The 18,201-nt window shown below is 39.4% G+C and overlaps 2 protein-coding genes across 3 annotated transcripts in view; one reads left to right on the forward strand and one right to left on the reverse strand.

The window, feature by feature from the left end:
- LOC132766951 (complement component C6-like) overlaps window positions 1-8,652 on the forward strand; it is a 36,816-nt gene extending 28,164 nt beyond the window's left edge. For both annotated transcript variants that reach the window (XM_060761430.2, XM_060761431.2), the window contains 5 exons: window positions 241-373; window positions 1,565-1,756; window positions 3,967-4,057; window positions 5,265-5,506; window positions 8,124-8,652. In XM_060761430.2, the coding sequence (XP_060617413.2) occupies window positions 241-373; window positions 1,565-1,756; window positions 3,967-4,057; window positions 5,265-5,506; window positions 8,124-8,305 (840 nt within the window). In that variant the 3' untranslated portion in view covers window positions 8,306-8,652. The remainder of the gene's footprint in view (window positions 1-240; window positions 374-1,564; window positions 1,757-3,966; window positions 4,058-5,264; window positions 5,507-8,123) is intronic.
- A 4,103-nt stretch (window positions 8,653-12,755) lies between these two features.
- C7 (complement C7) overlaps window positions 12,756-18,201 on the reverse strand; it is a 29,123-nt gene continuing 23,677 nt past the window's right edge. Inside the window, exons 16-18 of the mRNA XM_060761429.2 lie at window positions 15,916-16,012; window positions 14,974-15,158; window positions 12,756-13,062 (exon numbers count right to left, since the gene is read on the reverse strand). Coding sequence (XP_060617412.2) covers window positions 12,872-13,062; window positions 14,974-15,158; window positions 15,916-16,012 — 473 coding nt within the window. The 3' untranslated portion in view covers window positions 12,756-12,871. The remainder of the gene's footprint in view (window positions 13,063-14,973; window positions 15,159-15,915; window positions 16,013-18,201) is intronic.

Genomic DNA, 18,201 nt, shown 5'->3' on the forward strand with positions numbered 1-18,201 from the left:
TTGAATCAGACCTGGGTTTTTTTGTTGCTGAATATTATTTGCAGCCAAGCCCTATTTGCTAAAACCTCCATCTATTGATAAGTCAGAAGTCATCTTGAATTGCTGGCCTTTTCTGATTTTGTGATAACAACCTAAATTATTATCTCTTTCAAATACTGGGGCTTAAGTTCACCATGCTGTATTTTTTTTTATCAATGAATATCCCACTGACTAGACTTTTTTTTTTTGTCCTAATTTCAGAATGAGAAAAATTACTATTCCGTTGGAGAAGAAGTGGAAGTTGTCTGTCTGAGTGGTTATAATCTTGTAGGATATAAATTCTTTAGATGCCTGCCAGACAAAACATGGGTTCAACATCCAGTGGAGTGCCAACGTAAGAAGAAAACTGATGTCAAAAATAGGATTGACTATTTATTTATTTATTTGTGTACAGTATTTCTATTCTGCCCTTCACAATCTGAAGGGGACTCTGAGCAGATCATAGAACACATATACAGCAAACATTCAGTGCTGTTATATGCACACTGACAAACAGACAACTGTATATAGATAGAGATATATAGGTTTTCCCATCAGCATCTCGGTTCCGTCCGAAGAGCTTTGTTAGTAAACTTCATCCTAAATTGAATTGCTAACATTTTTATGGCATTTCCTTATGGATGCCTTAAATACTTCCCCGCTATTTATCTACTCGCATTTGTTTTCGAACTGCTAGGTAGGCAGAAGCTGGGCTAAAGGCCAGGAGCGCACCCTGACCCAGGCTTCGAACTGTCAATTTTTTAGTTGGCAAGAATTTACTGCAGCTGGCGGTTAACTTGCTGTGCTAAAGTATTACATCTTGCATCATTGGCCAAAATGGTTAGGGATAATGAGAGTTGTAGTCTAAAATATTTGCTGGACAACAGATTATGGGAGACTGATCTATAAAAAATCAATCCTAGTAGGAGAGAATGACACAATATTGACTTGACTATTTATTCAAAATGGATCAAATGTCAGCGCTTGGAAGTTCATATTTGGACTACAACTCCCAAAATCTCAGGGATTCTAGGACTGTCAGCCCAAGTTCTGCTTTTTCCAAACTCTGTATTCAAGTGCTATAGGCATTCTAATTCAGGAGACGCTTTGTATCCACTGGGGCTTTATTCCAGGTCCCATTGTGGATACTCTAATCTGTAAATACTCAAATCCTATTATATACAATGGGGAAGTGAAATACGGCCCATTACATAAAATGGCAAAATAACGGTTTGCTGTTTGGATTTAAAAAAATAGTTGAATCTATGGATAGATAATTTGTAAATACAGAGAGACCACTGTGTTGGTTTCTCATATTTGTTGGAAAGGAATGAATTATGAGTAATTCGTGAAACATAGTTATTTCACAGCTCTATGTTTTACCTTGATGCTGTTATGATACTTAAACTATGTTTCTATATTGTCTTTTGAACTTTCTCCCAATAGCATTTTTCTTAATGAATGGTACAAAAATGTTACAGATGAATTCAAAATCACATGGATTTGTTCCATATTCAGACATCCAAATTTCTCTTTTAAACTCCAGCATCAGCTTGCTCTAGACCCTCCCTTACCAATGACATCAAGATATCTCCATTTAAATTGGAATACGAGACAGGAGAAAGGATCCACCTGAGTTGTCCAAATGGCTACATTCTTACTGGCCCAAGGAGCTACACCTGTGGGAATGATGTCTCCTGGACCCCACCTATTTCAGGATCACTTACTTGCAAACAGTGTATGTACCTATCGAATACTGTGTCAATACTCGTAGCATTCTTATTGTCTGTTTCCTACCTGTTTTATTTCCCATTTGTGTCATTGTATGTTAATAGTTCAAAAACTATTCATAACCATTTGGGAAAACCAGAAATCTTCACAGGCTTTTGAAAGCATGATCCTGTTGAAGATTAATTGGCATTCACACTACATTGAATAATCATAACCTATTGGAAAGGCATGGCCTTGTTAGAGATCCTAACCTTTTGTAAAGTATGGTCTTTCTGAGAAGAGTTAAAAACTCACTTGAGTCAACCTTCTCTTCAGTGGTAGATATCCACTAGTATTCATGCAAGGCAATTAGGTTTCTCAGCTGTTAGACTGATATACCTAGATATCACTTTGAACTGTTAGGAACAATGATATGCCAATGAACAAAAAACACATATAGCAGTTTCATAAGTGTTACCCAAAAAACATCTACTCTCCCTTAAAACATCTTGGTTTAAAAATAATGCTCTCAAGAGACCGAAAATAGTCATTAAAAAAACATAGTTGGTTTACTCACAAACTTTATGTATTCAACATACAGGTACATTTCTTATCAAGCCAGTTACATATAGGATTGGACGTAGTTTCTCTGTACAGATAACACAGGGCATCATTCTTAGAAACTACAGTTCAAAGTCTAAAGCATCTCTCTGGTCTGAGAGTCTAATAGAGTCTCTAATGCAGTGTTTCTCAACCTTCCTAATGCCGCAACCCCTTAATACAGTTCCTGATGTTATGGTGACCCCCAACCATAACATTATTTTCATTGCTACTTCATAACTGCAATTTTGCTACTGTTATGAATTGTAATGTAAATATCTGATATGTAGGATATATTTTCATTTGCTGGACCAAATTTGGCACAAATACACGATACACCCCAATTTGAATACTGATGGGGTTGGGTGGGGAATTGATTTTGTCATTTGGGAGTTGTAGTTGCTGGGATTTATAGTTAACCTACAATCAAAGAGCATTCTGAACCCCACCAACAATGGAATTGAACCAAACTTGGCACACAGAACTCCCATGACCAACAGAAAATACTGGAAGGGTTTTGTGAGTATTGACCTTGAGTTTTTGAGTTGTAGTTCACTTACATCCAGAGAGCACTGTGGATTTAAACAGTGATGGATCTGGGCCAAACTTGGCACAAATACTCAATATGCTGAAATGTGAACACCTATTGTAGTTCACCTACAATCAAATAACATTCTGAATCCCACCAACAATAGAATTGGTCCAAATTTCCCACACAGAACCCCCATGAGCAAGAGAAAATACCGTGTTTTCCAATGGTCTTTGGCGACCCCTCTGACACCCCCTCATGGCCCCCTCAGGGGTCCTGACCCCCAGGTTGAGAAATGCTGCTCTAATGCATTCTGTTTCTACTGACTTCTTAAAAGCATACTGTTTCCAAAATGGAGTCTGAGATCTGAATAGTCCCAGATCTGATCACATGGTCTGCAGTCCCTCCCACAACATAGAGTTAAGGAAAACTGCATACCAATACATACATATACAATACAGTAAGCAATCTGAATTATATACATAACAAATAACTAGTGGAGGCTTGAAGAAAAATGCTATTTACAAAATATTAGTGGTGGGCCAAAAACAGATTGTGATCTATTGGTCACTATTTGGATGATTAGTAAATTTAAAGGTTTCTGTCTCATAATTCCTTTCAACTGTGTTAGACAATTTTGGATGGTAAAGAACATTTTGCCTTCATCTTGGCAAAAAAGATACTTTTGGGATTATAACTCCTAGAATTCAATTTATTGTACTTTTATCATTAATCTTGAACTGACAACTTGGACCCTATCAGAAACCTGGAATAATTCCTTTCTCAGCTAAACAAGCTTCCAGAATCCCTCAACCAATATAACTGTTGTCTATACTGGGGGGGGGGGGGGGGGAATGCTGGATATTCTTCAAAAAGGAGTAGGATACAAATTTTGCAGGTATGTTCAAATTAGAAGGAAAAATGTGCAAAAAAACCATTTAAAATATTTTTTTCCTTCTATGCACACACTTACATTTTTCTCCTTTGCAGGACAAACAAAGACAATACATCTTCATATATCTGGTTAGCAGCTCATCTTGTAACTGTGAACTGTCACTGTGTATTCCTGCTTAACAGTAATAATAATAGTAATAATAATATTGTTTTAGCCCAGGAAATTTTCCCTAGAGGCAACTGCAGCTTTGGACAAAAGGAGGTGGGGTCTCAGTGTGTCTGTATGTCTCCTGAGGAAGACTGTCCGTAAGTAAGAATGATGAGACAAATGGTCAACAGCCAAATCTTCTTCTTCCTTCTATTCTTCTAGTGCCATTCCTGCCACTTCTTCTACATTTAATTATTTATACAGCACCATCATGGTATTTGATGCTTTACAACAAAACCCTTCCCTGCCATGAGATTTACAGTCTTACATATGGGCCACTCCTACTCTCCACTGCCATTAAAACTGCCGGATTTAACTGAATGTTGCCCCCAGTGGTTTGCCCTGCCAGCAAATCCTTGTGCTGGGAGGGCTGCTGACCGACAGGTCAGCTGTTTGAATCCAGGGAGAGCAGGTTGAGCACCCTCTGTCAGCTCCATCTCCCCATGTGGGGACATGAGAGAAGCCTCCTACAAGGATGGTAAAGCATCAAAACATCCAGGCGTCCCCTGGGCAATGTCCTTGCAGACAGCCAATTCTCTCACATCAGAAGTGACTTGCAGTTTCTCAAGTCACTCCTGATATGGAAAAAACCCTGAATTTTAAAGCATTTATTTAAAAATTATAAGTAAAACATAACTAAATCATTATTATTTTTTTGTTTTTAATCAGGCAAATGGAATTGAACTGCAGCAAAACAGCAAATCATTTAACCATAGAGATTTAACAAAGCAAAACAGCCAAGAGGGAAGCATTTCAAATTCAAATAGCAACACACACAAAACATTTCAAGATCTATCTATCTGTCTGCAGGGAAACAGTCTTCATGGAATCAAAGAAGCTTAAAAGTCAGCTAAAACATAGATTTTTATAGATTTTTTTAAAAAACAAACACGCAATTCTATTTAAAAAGCACATGTTTAAAACAGTATACAACACATTTAAGACACAACTGGAAAAAAATAAAAATCTAGCTCACTACTTTCAAACACCTTTTACTACCTTAAGAATTTTATTTATTTACCTTATTTATACCCCGCCTTTTTCTACCCTGGGGGGAGGGGGGGCTCAAGGCCGCGTACTTGGAATCAGTCCCTGTTCCAAGTAATTCAATATATAATTATTGAGTTTAATGGGATCTTTTCCTTGGGAACAGAAGGTTTAAGGGTGCAGAATTTCAGCCTTACTAATGGCCAAAATGCTGGTTGCTCTTTATAGAATCCATAAGTGATACTGGAGGTAACATCGAATTGTAAGAGTCATTGCAATTGCAAGAGCTATCTAAATTCTAACTTTATCTCTTGATAGTCTTGGTATGGAAGATATTTGTGTCCTGGATACAGCACTCAAAATGCCTCTTACAAAATCGAGCTGCCAATACCTAGCCAATAGGTGCCGAGGTGATGAACAATTCAGTTTCCTCTCTTCTGGACCATGTCAAAATAATGTTAACATAAACTGGCCCATTGCACGGGCAAGTCTTTCAGCAAACAGCACAAGAAAAGAGCTCTGTGGATATGATGTATGTTATGATTGGGAAAAATGTTCAGGTACGTTTTTTATACACTGAATCTGAATCCAAGATTGCTGTGTGTCCGCTTTGGCATAAACTAATTGTTTCCTTGATTTGTGTCTTTAAATAGCTTGAGGAAATTTCTATTTTTTCAGAATCCCATTTTTTTCCCCAAACTGTTACATCCCAAAAAGAGCATTGTATCCTTACTGAGACTTAGAATGCATCTACACTGTAGAATTAATGCAGTTTGATACCACTTTAACTAACATGGAGAAATGCTATAGTATAATTAAAGCTGCAGTTTTGCAAGGTCTTCAACCTTCTCAGCTAGAAAGTGCTGGTGCCTCACCAAAATTGCAGAGATTGTAGCACTGAGCCATTGTAGTTAAAAAGATGTCAAACTGTATTAATTCTACAGTGTTGATGCACCCCCAGTACCAGTGAGTAGAAAATGTATAGAATGGGTTGTTGTAGGTTTTTTCGACCTAGATGGCCATGTTCTAGAGGCATTCTCTCCTGACGTTTTGCCTGCATCTATGGCAGTGGTTCTCAACCTATGGGTCCCCAGGTGTTTTGGCCTACAACTCCCAGAAATCCCAGCCAGTTTACCAGCTGTTAGGATTGCTGGGAGTTGAAGGCCAAAACATCTGGGGACCCACAGGTTGAGAACCACTGATCTATGGCAAGAATCCTCAGAGGTAGTGAGGTCTGTTGGAACTAGGAAAATTGGGTTTATATATCTGTGGAATGACCAGGGTGGGACAAAGAACTCTTGACTGTTGGAGCTAGGTGTGAATGTTTCAACTGACTACCTTGATTAGCATTTGATGGCCTGCCAGTTTTTTGGTGTGGCTTGTTAGTGCCCGGAGGAATCTTTTGTTGAGAGGTGATTAGCTGTCCCTGATTGTTTCCTCTCTTGGTTTTCTGTTGTAATTTTAGAGTTTTTTAAATACTGGTTTCTTCCTTTCTGTTGAAATTGTCCACATGCTTATGGATTTCAATGGCTTCTCTGTGCAGTCTGACATGGTGGTTGTTAGAGTTGTCCGGCATTTCTGTGTTTTCAAATAATATGCTGTATCCAGGTTGTATAAAATTGTGCTATCAATTATCTGAGAAATTCCAAATTTGTAATATGAAGTGAAAACCCAGAGCATGAAATCCATATTTATTTAGCTATATTGAGAAAAAGGAGAGTGGAGAAGCATGTTGTTGAGCTGTTCCATCTATCTAAAAATGAAGCTCCGTGTCAATGTTTGTTATGCAACTTGATGTTCACAGTGCAACAGGGTGATAGCAATTGTGGGTTTTCTCGTAAATTGCCTTGGCTGAGAGCATAGGAATACATTTTTTGCCAAGAAAAGGATGGCTCATCTGGTTCATTTTTTCATCCTCCTTTGGACAATCTTTTCTATTTTAGGCTGAAGTAGAAACAGAGCCAGTTTGACTATTTTTCCCATCATAACCAAAAAGTCAGTCACTTTATCACTAACAACACAAAACACTCCTATTTTCAATGTGAGTGAGAACTTTCATTTTAGAAACTGCGATGGCACGCCCGAGCCTTTGGGAAAAACAATAGCATCTGGCTTTTCTCTGAGACTAACTGATACCTTCTGTTAAGATTAAGACCCTTTAACACAAAGAGGCACTTTAGGCAAGGTGAGAACCAAAATGAGTTTACTGCAAACAAGATGAATAAAGGGTTAACTCCACCCGGGACTATCATAAGGTAACTTAAACAATATATTACAAAAGGAGATTTTGCTGGCTTCAGTCATCTCTCTGGAGTTTTCTGCCTCTGGTGCAAAGCAATGGTTTATAAGCTGTTGCTTATAAGCTGTCTCAATCGTCTTTATTGTGAAGCTTAAGCTGGTCAAAAGCTTCAGTTGTCTCTGGGACTGCTGGTATAAGGATACTGCTGAATGCAGGTGCTAAGGATGCCTGTTTTAGGATTGCTTGGGCCTAGGATTACCAGACAATGCCCCAAAACTCTAATGACTGTAGAAAAAGGGAGGAGTCTGGCAAGAGAGCTCTATACAGACAACTGGAATAGACCAATTAAGGCTGGCCTTCGGGGGGGGGGGGTCGGGGTGTTATGCTCCACCCAAAAACTAATACAAAGGAAGGTATCTACACTACTGGGAAAATCTATGGGGAGCTGAAGCAGAGGAGAGGAAAAGGCAGAGCCAAGACTTTACAGACACCCTCCTGGGGATTGGGGGCAGGGAAGCAAGGCTGGCTCAAGATATTTTGGAGTCAAAGGACAAAATGAATGCCCCTTTTCATTTCTATTTATGGAAGCAAGCCCGATACCTTCCACTATTTGGGGGATGAAAAGCAGGACACGTTTGTCCAAACAACATCAGAGTATGGTTGAAATTGCAAAGATTATTAATGAGGAAGAACAGACAAGAAAGGAGAGACTGCAGTGGTTTGCTTTTGCCTAAGCTTGCTGGGAAGGGCACAGTTCTGTATGGTATCTCTTCAGGCAGTTAATATCTTATCTCCACTAAATCCTTTTTCCATATTAGTTCTTTTGGCAATTCCTCATACAGATTGGCTTATAGAACCCTCATCTTCAGTCTTGTTGATAGAAACCAAAATAAATCAATGTAGGCTCACCACAAATGTTTTTTTCCCCCTGTTCACAGAAAGAGAATTACGATGTACTTGCTTACTTCCTTACCAGTGCCCAAAGGATGAGGGCCAACTCTACTGTATCCTGAGTGGAGTTAGAAAACGTATGAAGACAGTCACTTTCTGTTCTTTAGGAGCAATGAAATGCTCCAATATGAAGACTGAATTGTTGCATGCTGGGGAGTGTATGCCTTAAGATGAGTGACAAAGTCATGCATACTTATAGAAGGAGATGTATACAAGACATATTTCTGTAGCCATTCAAAATAATGATCAATACATTGTAATATTTTAGTATTCATTTATAATTACTAAAATATATAATCTGTAATATGTGCCTCAACATTAGATACCATCTCTTTTTTGTCCAAAGGTCTACCACTTCTATTTCTGTGATATCTTGTTCTCCCCACTCCCTATAATTTCTTCAGCCTGTTGACCACCCATATGATACTCTGTGATATATTTTTATCAGCATAATTCTCAGCTACCACTGCCCCCCGCATTGCAATAGTACTAGTAAAGAAGCAAGGTTTCAAAGCACATTGATGTCTCCATGATTCTTGGCTTCAGTAGTTTTAGAATGGGCATGGGCAAACAATGTAGATCTACTTCGGACAGGGCTCCATGCCTGGAGTGAGGTGAAACTGTCATAAGAGGCAGCAGTGGAAACACAGGAGGCTTCCCATGTTCCATAGAAAAGAACAGGGGGAAGCCAGGCAGCAACGCTCACCCCCATGGGATGAGGTTAGGGGTGACGCGAACAACACAGGGTGCTGGGCAACTGGTTCCCTACATCCCATGCTAGATTCACCATGATCCATGATTAATCTCCCTGGTATCACTGTGCTGTCACACCTGGGGGCTAAAACTCTTAGTGAAAGAGACATAGACGTGACATCTTTCCCCCAGGGGATTGCTTCTTGCCTTCCTTTAAAGAACTGGAACTCCCAAGGACCAAAACACTGTAGATAACTCAAAATAGGTTTTATTGTTCACAAAGAGTTATCCCTTTAAGGAAATAAGCTGGAAGTTTCAAAGGGGGTAAAGGAAATATACACTATAGTCTCTGGTTGTCTTGGGTCCAAGGAGATTTCGCAACTGAGAAGCTTTTCCTATTCCCTTTTTTCTCAATGGCTGTGAAGGTCAGAACAAACACAACCCCCAGTCCAATGGCCTATGTTGAAGGCACAGAGTCTTCCTTTTGATGCCAAAGGACCGGTTTGAAGGCGCTTGGGTCTCCTCAACATTGTCCAGGGTGATCTGGACATGAAGCATGAGTCCCAAGGGTAAAAACCTTAGAATTCGTTTTTTGATGAGAAGTAACTTAATTAAGAGCTTTAGAGCCAAGTCTCTTTCTCACGTCTATCTGATAGAAAGTTTGATGGTAGAATGGAAAAGGAAAAGCTCTGCCCTTCTCCAGGAAGAGGTGGAGCCAAGCAATTGAGCTGAGGAAGCAATATAACTGGTGCAAACAACATTGATTGACTGCTATAAATAACCAATCAGTCCAAATATACATTTACAAAGTAAGCAAGTATGGACATGTTATACAGTTTAAACCTTTGCACTTTAAAGTTCTACACACAGGTGGCACCACTCGCGCCTTCATAATCACCCATAACTTTGGCCGCAATATGAGTTTATTAGTGATGTTTCCACCTCTTCTCACTCGATTACACACTTGCTTCTAAAGTGAAATTGGTATTGGCTTTGCACTCATAGAGAGCTTTCCTCTCTTTAATGGCATTCTTATAATAAAGAATCATTACACTTGAGTATTTTTCCACTTCAATCCACTTTAAATGCTGTGACTTCCTCCCGCAGAACTCTGGAGTTTGTCGTTTAGGGAGGCGCAGGGCTTCTCTGGGTGGGCAGTTTAAAGGCCCCTCCCTGAACTACAAACTCCAGAATTCTGCAGGAGGCAATCACTGCAGAATTCTGGGATTTGTAGATTAGGGAGGAGTAGAATTGAGGAAAACCATGTGTGCACCATTACACAGCAAAATGGGGAAACACATTAAAAGAAAGTAAAAGAAGGTACATCTTTTATATAATTTATTTTGATTCATGTGGTCTGGCACACCAATAATAGCAAAGTGGAGATGAGATTTTGACAAATTTGCAAATCAATAACAACCTAAAATGGTGGAAATAAATACTTCGACTTTGAGTGAACGTAGGCAGCAGTGAACATTTTATGGGAGATTTTCAGAGTGGGCTGAAATTGATCTGTACTTCCTACTGGGAACACCTCTGTGAAGTGTTTCATTTTCATGCAAATTGTTAAGGACAAACATGGGGGAGGAAAGGAAATCTATGACTTGTAGACAAATGGCTGTATTTACCTTTTTGAATTGCTACAGCTTTCTTACTTTGCAGGACCACCTATTTGCCATCTGTCATTTTCAGAACAATAGTCCTTAAGAGAGATTGTGAGGCAGTTGTGTCCTTTGGCACTGAAAATGTCAAAATACAAAGGCTGCTTTTGTCTCTCAACACCTGCACCTATTTCTCTGTAGTTAACAGCCCTGCCGAGGAGAAACAAGTATACTTGCAAACATTTTCCAGTTCTGCCAAGAAACAAACGTTACTAGGTGGGATCCTGTTTGTGAACAATAAATGTACACAATCACAACTTGCTTTTTTGGTTGCTGCGAAGGTCAGAATAATGTTCCAACCATGCAATGACAAAAATTCCTTCCAAACCCTGATGCCATCTTTGTGAATCTCCAGAGGTCTCTGCAGATGCCTCTTGCAACATAGGCAGCTACAGGAAAAGAGCTTGATGTATCCTCGCTCATCCTTCTCTCCTACAATATAGAAATTGAAATTTCTATATAGAAATATAGAAATTGCTGTGTTGGGGGCAAGGGAGCTCTGGGGCTTACAAGGACAAGAATTTGAAGAGTCTAGGCTAGAATATGTAGCTATGTAACATATTTGGGTCTCCCAACATCAATAATTTCAATCAAATGTCACAGTGGGAGTAATGGGGCTTTTTATTTTAAAAGGGATTTACACAAATCATCAGAATACAAAATTATTCCATAATCAATTTCAAATCATTAAAAATCAAAATACAGAACTCTTCTCTGTTACAATAATAGAAAATAAGCAATATGAGGAAACAGTTATTGCTGAAATGTATCATTCAGGAGAGAAGAGAAGAATCACACTCATTCATCATAAAATGCACGGGTGTTTTTCTTTTACTACTTCATTTGAAATTATTTGTCATGTTTTTGGCACCTGCTCCAGGTGCCAAATAGGTGAGATAATCAGAGGTCGGTATCTGAAGGAGACAGCAGGTGAATAGCAGAAATCTAGCCTACTATTGCCAGGAATTAGTTAGCTTAGACCTAGGCAAATAAAAAAATATATCAGCAAGAAGGCAGCTGATCACATCTGAAGCATGCTGTTACTGCAAAATTGTCATATGTAGGACTAGATACAAGGACTTCTACTGACAAAATGCCTTTCTACTGATAGAGCTCTCTTTTGCTGTCTCATTTCGGAGCAATCTGCCAACAGAACTGTCTATGTTGGCTAAGAACTCCAGAAGAGCCAGAGAAGGACATGATCAAGTAAATATGTCTATCTAAGCCTCTTCTATCCATGAACACAGTCCCAATGCCAGCACAAAGTTAGGCCACAGCAAAGGGAAGCTGGGAGAGATTTGGATTTAGTATAGCTTCAGCTGGTCCTTGATTTTCTTGGCTGCTTAGAATTGTGCTCTTGGATGGGAAAGCTGCACTGGAAAATGACTTTGCCAGGCCTACAGCAAGGAGGTCAAAGTTCAATGACCAAGCACTCAGATCAGGCATGGGTCAGGTGTTTTGGACTCCAACTCCCACAATTCCTAACAGCTAACTGGCTGTTAGGAACTGTGGGAGTTGAAGTCCAAAACACCTGGAGGGCCAAAGTTTGCCCATGCCTACACTAGATGATAGAGCTTAGAGAAGTCACTGTTTTGGACCAAAGTTCCCTGACTCCTTTAGGTTAACGTACTTCCCAACCTCTGTCAGTCAAGAACAGCATACCAGAAGCAGTGCTATTCAGAGTAGTACTCTGTGGACCACTATTGGTCCTTGAACCATCTGATGCCAGTTCCTGGAGAACTCACAGGAGAGAAGGAAAAGATATAGCCCATAAGTACAAATCTAATTATAATTACTTGCTCTGCCTGTGTGCCATTATTCTAGTACAGGCAAAGGAAAGATGTTTTGGTCAGTAATCCCCATCAGTCCCAGCTGGTGTGCTTAATGGTAAGTCATTGTGTCAACTGTGGTTGAAATCATTGGGAGGGCCAAAGAAGTCCCAATTATACTGTAGGATGAAGAAGAAAAATCACTAAATATGAGGCTATGAAGACAGAGAAGAACTGGCATCTTAATGATGTAATCATCATGTGAAAGAGGCAAGTAAGTAGTACACCAGTGGTTTCCCCAGATAATCCCCTTAAAATTTTCCCATGTGAATTACCAATTGTCATGTGTATTGATGGCATGAGTTAAAGCTCCACACAAGCAATATGAAAAATACCTTCTTTCTTTTTATATGGCTTGGTTCTCTCTCACAGATATCTGAGGAGACAAGAACCCCTCACCCCAGTCCCTGAAATATAAAAGCCTTAAGTCACCATATTACTTATACAGGGATAATAATTTTATTTGGAAAACAGAGACAAGAATGATCAAACTGAGATAAAATGACTATCCTGATATACTGCACAACCAATCCTATTGTAGATGCATCTCGGTTATGAAGAGGTTTGCCCATTACAGGGCCTTATGCTAACAATGCGGACATTCTGTCCCTGGCACTTGAGGATGCCAGCCTCACATTCAGTCATTGTCTGCTGGGCAACCCTTCCTTCCACATCCACGCAGATGCTTATTCCTTCTTCGCTGCATTGTCCTGCTGTTCTGCAAGTGCACTGGTTGGTTGGATCTAAAAAACAGAGTTAAACATTATGCAATTTAACCTAAAGGAAAGCCACATTAGATTATCAATTAACAAAATCTAAACGAACAAGCAATTGCAGAAAGAACTCCCCCACCCCTCAAAAAAAGTCAACACAGAAAAAAAGGCAGGAGAGAAAATGCTGCAAATTTTCATTGATGGTACATCTGAACTACTCAACATAGTATAATCAAATTAGCAAATAAGTGTTAATCAGCACCTGAGAATATAGACCGTCATGTTTCCTCTACCTTCCCCACTGATTAGACAGAACGGAAAGAAAAAGAAACCCAGATTCCACAAGCTTTAAAACCCCATTCCCAAACTTTGCAGACAAACAATTGTAATCAAAAATAAGTCAAATATACATTTGTTTTAAGTGGCAATGTGAGTGCTTTAAAAATCAGATGTGAGCTTCCAATTACTTCCATTGCCACATTTCAGCAGATCATTGGGGGCAAGGAGAGAGAATGATATCTTTTGTGGAAGTTGTACTGGACCTTTGGTCTATTGAAATTGTCCTCCACTACTGTAAATGATACAGGGAAGAAAATAGGAAGTTTCCTATTATTACATGGTTCATCAATGGAATGGTTCCAGAAAAAGAGATTGGGTTTACACCAATTCAAGTCCAGATTTTAACTACTCAAAGCTCTGGACAGGAGGAGGGGGGATCCATCTATTTCGGTTTTTTCTACTTTCATTTTTAATCTCATATACTTTTCTTGCAAATGTGAATATATTTTGGAAAATTCTTATTTAAAAATGAACTGAAACAAAAAGTTCACCTGTTTATAGCTGCAGCACCATGAACAGTGAACAGTCTTCCATTATGAAGAACACCACATGTTGCTCATTCCCTCTGGCAAATGTTCAGAGACATATCAAGCCACCACCCACCTTTTACAAACAATTTTGAGTGCCCTCTGCCCTGAGCTTTAGCTCTGAAAAAACTTTTAAACTATCATTCCTGACCCAAATTGAGTCCTCTTAGCTCAATGTTGTGGTTATGAAAAAATGGCAACAGTAAAAGCTTTCTAAATGCCATCAATTTACACAAATCTGTTAGCAACAATATGCAGTATTTACAGTGGGCTCTGAAATAAATGCTTCAGCTGTACTTCATAAAAAGGAAAATCAGACTGTTCAGCAACTTTTGCAAATACTGATTTGTTATCAGTAAGTGTTTGATTATTATAACTATTTTATATGCCTGCATACCTGGGATCATGTAAAAATTTATCTGCTGGAAAAAAAGTCATGAAAACGATTTCTTGGGCAGAAAGGGGTCATCAATCTCCAGGAAGTATGCAAAGAATGAGGAAGTACTTCATCAGTGTCACAAATGGACAGTGAAGCAACAGTTCCCCTGATGGCCAGAAGCTGGAATGTTAAATAGCCTCTGAGTGTCTGTCTATATATGTTGTGTGTCTATGTCATTGACTGTTTGCCATGTATATGTACATTGTAATCTGCCCTGAGTCCCCTGCGAGGTGAGAAGGGTAGAATATAAATACTGTAAATAAATAAATAAACTTTAAGTAGTCCTGCTCTTTCTGAACTCCTTTAGGTATTTTGAACTTCATCACCCAGAAGTTTTGTTGGCTTTGGCTGATGATTAGATTCTGGGAGCGAAGTCTAAAACACTTGGAAGAACAGAGTTTTCTATACACTATTCAAGAACTGAAGACACTGAAGCAGCAATTATAAAATTGGTTATAATAGCATTTCTCCAAGCAATAGGGATACTGTTATAGTGAGACTGGAAAGAAACAAACTTGTTAGTCCTGAGGCAACTGCTTCACCCAACCAAGTGAAGAGCTAGTCCTGTGCAGCACCCAGAATCATAATCTCTGGACATACACTTTATTGTTGCTTGAAGTAAAGAAAGTCTCTCACCATTACATGTCTCCCACAAATGACATGAATTGCATGATCTTTCAGTTGCAACAGGAGATTTGCAGTTTTCTTTACTGACCAATGCATACCGTCTGCCCATACACTCAAGAGCATGCAGTTTACAGACTGTTAGCAAGGTGGTTCTCTGAGTTCTTTGGTCTGTAGCACAGACATCCAGGGATGAGCTGAAAAGAAAGGCAGGAGGTCACTTTCTTCACATGAGCCTTAACCCTTTTTGCACTGTTGCATTTATAGGACATGTCTGCAACCATCCAGCAAAGTTGGGGAGATTTCTCTATGACCCCTCAAATTGAATGTGTGAACTGGGCACATATATTCATTAGCTTTGAGTAGTGCAAAAAGGATGAGTAAAATGAGGAAAAAGCAAACAAAATATATGTATATGAATATTTTTCATACACCACTGTCATTCTAAGATTCCTCCCCTTGAAAATTAGAGAAGAGGGTCTAGACCAGTGATTCTCAACCTGTGGGTCCCCAGATGTTTTGGCCTTCAACTACCAGAAATCCTAACAGCTGGTAAACAGGCTGGGATTTCTGGGAATTGTAGGCCAAAACATCTGGGGACCCACAGGTTGAGAACCTCTGGTCTAGACTCTGAGGATTTGGATCCTTAGAACTTGATTGCACCTTTCTCTAACCCACTTCAGTCACCTAAATCCTCCCCCCCCCTTTCTCTATATATACATCCCCTTTTCAATTTCTGTTCCATTAGTTAACTTCTATTTCTGCTAACACCAAATTACAACTCAGTCAAACCAGGCAAAATAATGAAACAATGTAGAGTTATGGTTTGGCCATGGAGACTGATCAATTGATATGCTGCTGTGGTCAAAGTGCACAGAATGTCCCTCCAAATACCTGCAATCTGTTGTAGTCTAGTGTCTCTTGAAACAGAATATTTCAACCATCATGACTCACCCACATTCGTATGGCATCTTACACACACATCTTGTCTCCTGAACCTTCTCCCATGGCTGGCATTCCGTCACGACTGGTTGAACAGTTACACTGGAAACTGAGGTGAAAGAATAAGCATAGGAATACAGAAAGAACAAAATCCAGATTCACTCAAAAATATTCTCATTGGCCAAAGTGGGTGGATACAAAGTGCCATTCTGATAGAATTTGAAAAAAATAATTTTCCAGATCACACCTCCTATAATCTTGGAGCCAGGATGGACGAGGGATTATCAAGGTTCAGTTAGGGTTTAAGATACAAAGCTAGTGTTAGAATCCTATCTACACATGATGTGAAATGCCTCAATTTCAATCACTTCTGTTAGTTTTATTTTAAATTTAATTACAGATGCTCCATTACAATAGTTTACAGCGAATATTAGTGTAGTGGTTCAGCTTGCACTTGTTCCTTTGCCTGAGGTTTCAGTCAGGCCTGTAGCCGGAGGTGGGGGGGGGGGGGTTAGGGGTTCAACCGCTCTCCTGAAATTTTTCAGGTTAAAAAAAAACCTGGTTTACTCATGAATTTTAACTGGTTAACTAAATCCCCATGCTAAGTCTATGAGACGCAAAAAATTAAGAGTCCCTCCATAACTGCAAGCACTATCTCAAGCAAATATTGACAATTTATTCACATTGTCTTTACTTGCAGCAATAGCTGATGTAGCAAAGCAACCAAGTTTGGGGGGGGGGGTGTTGAATGCTCTCATTAAGGAGGCCAGACTTGGTGGAGGTGGTTGACAGGGGCAGAGTTGCTGGCTATTAAAGGCTGCTCTGTCCCCTGCTGTGCTCTTTGCTTCAGCGTGACCCTAACCGCCCCCCCTGAAATTTCAACCCTCCCCGAAATTTTCAACCCTCCCCGAAATTTTCAACCCTCCTCGAAATTTTCAACCCTCCCCGAAATTTTTTTCAGGCTACTGCCTTGGTTTCAGTGCCTTATGCCCAAGATCCTGCAACCCACAGGGGTCTGGAAATGGGGATTCTGGACAGGAGAGTGTTGTTAGCCATGATGAAGCTGAGGATTCTGGGATGGTCAAGCCTGCATTAGATGTGCCAGTACAGACAGAGAAAGAGCCTGACAGTCTTGTTTTAGGGAGTCAGGGTTGGAATGTGAAAAGAATGTTTTAATTGGGGATCCAGAGGATGCCTCTTTCGATAGAAGGAGTCAGATTTGTCAGCAAAGACATCTGGCTGGGGAGAGGCAGGGAAAATTCATGGGTTTTTGACTATATATGAGGGCAACTGAGATTGTGTCTTCAGAGGAACCAACGTTTGGTTTAGACAGCAATTCCTGTCTCCTGTTCAAGTTTCTTGTGCCTTGGATTTACATTCATGTTGATATTCCTGTAACTTTTCATGCCTTGGACTTAATGGTCAAGTTTTGTTCCTGTATTTTCATGTATCTTTGGTTTTGCTGTCCTGGATTATTTTGTAATCACAGACTCTTGTTATCTTTGGAACTTGTCATGGTTTTGGACATTCCTGTTTCCTGAACTTGATGGTGGGATTCTTGTTTTCCATATTTCAGTGACTCTTTTTGTGGATAACTCTATACTACTTTTCATCATTTTTTATCCTTTTGCTGAATCCATTTTTATTCTTCAATAAACTGCTTAGCTTATACAGAACTTTGGTGTGTGACATTAGTTCAGAGGTGTTTTCCCAGCCCTGGTGTGTGTCAGTTAGCATATTCCAAGTTTGCTATGATAACAAGTGAGGTCAGTATGTTACATTAAAGAAAACTTGAAAAGGCATAGAACACTATGATCCATCAGGTTGCAAGTATTGACCATCAAGTGTTAAACAATTTTTTCTTTAAGAAAACATACAAAATCCAAGAAGGTATGAAAAATGTGTTTCCCACAAAACTCTCATAGTAATAATATTAAACTATTATAAATCCTAACCAACTTTCATCTGGCCTTTTGAAGTTCTTTTTATCCAACACTCAGTCTAAACTATTCCACTTGAACTATAAAGGGCATTGCTCCCAATTAATGTTAAATCCCTTTTTTGCAGCTTCTTTGGACACTTACCTATCTTTTTACTCTCGTTTGCAATAAAGCACAGGAGAATTTATTGGTTTATCTCACGTTACTATACATCCAAAAGGGCGGTTATGTTTACCATCTCTCACAGACAATCCAATGAATCCATTTTTAATAATGTGAGCTTTAAGCTGCTTAGTTCCTTTGTAGATCCTATTTTATGTACTTCAGGGTGGGTGGGTGTTTTAAGCATTCTCTCTTT

Source organism: Anolis sagrei, chromosome 2 (assembly GCF_037176765.1).
Source record: "Anolis sagrei isolate rAnoSag1 chromosome 2, rAnoSag1.mat, whole genome shotgun sequence".
Lineage (NCBI taxonomy): Eukaryota > Metazoa > Chordata > Lepidosauria > Squamata > Dactyloidae > Anolis > Anolis sagrei.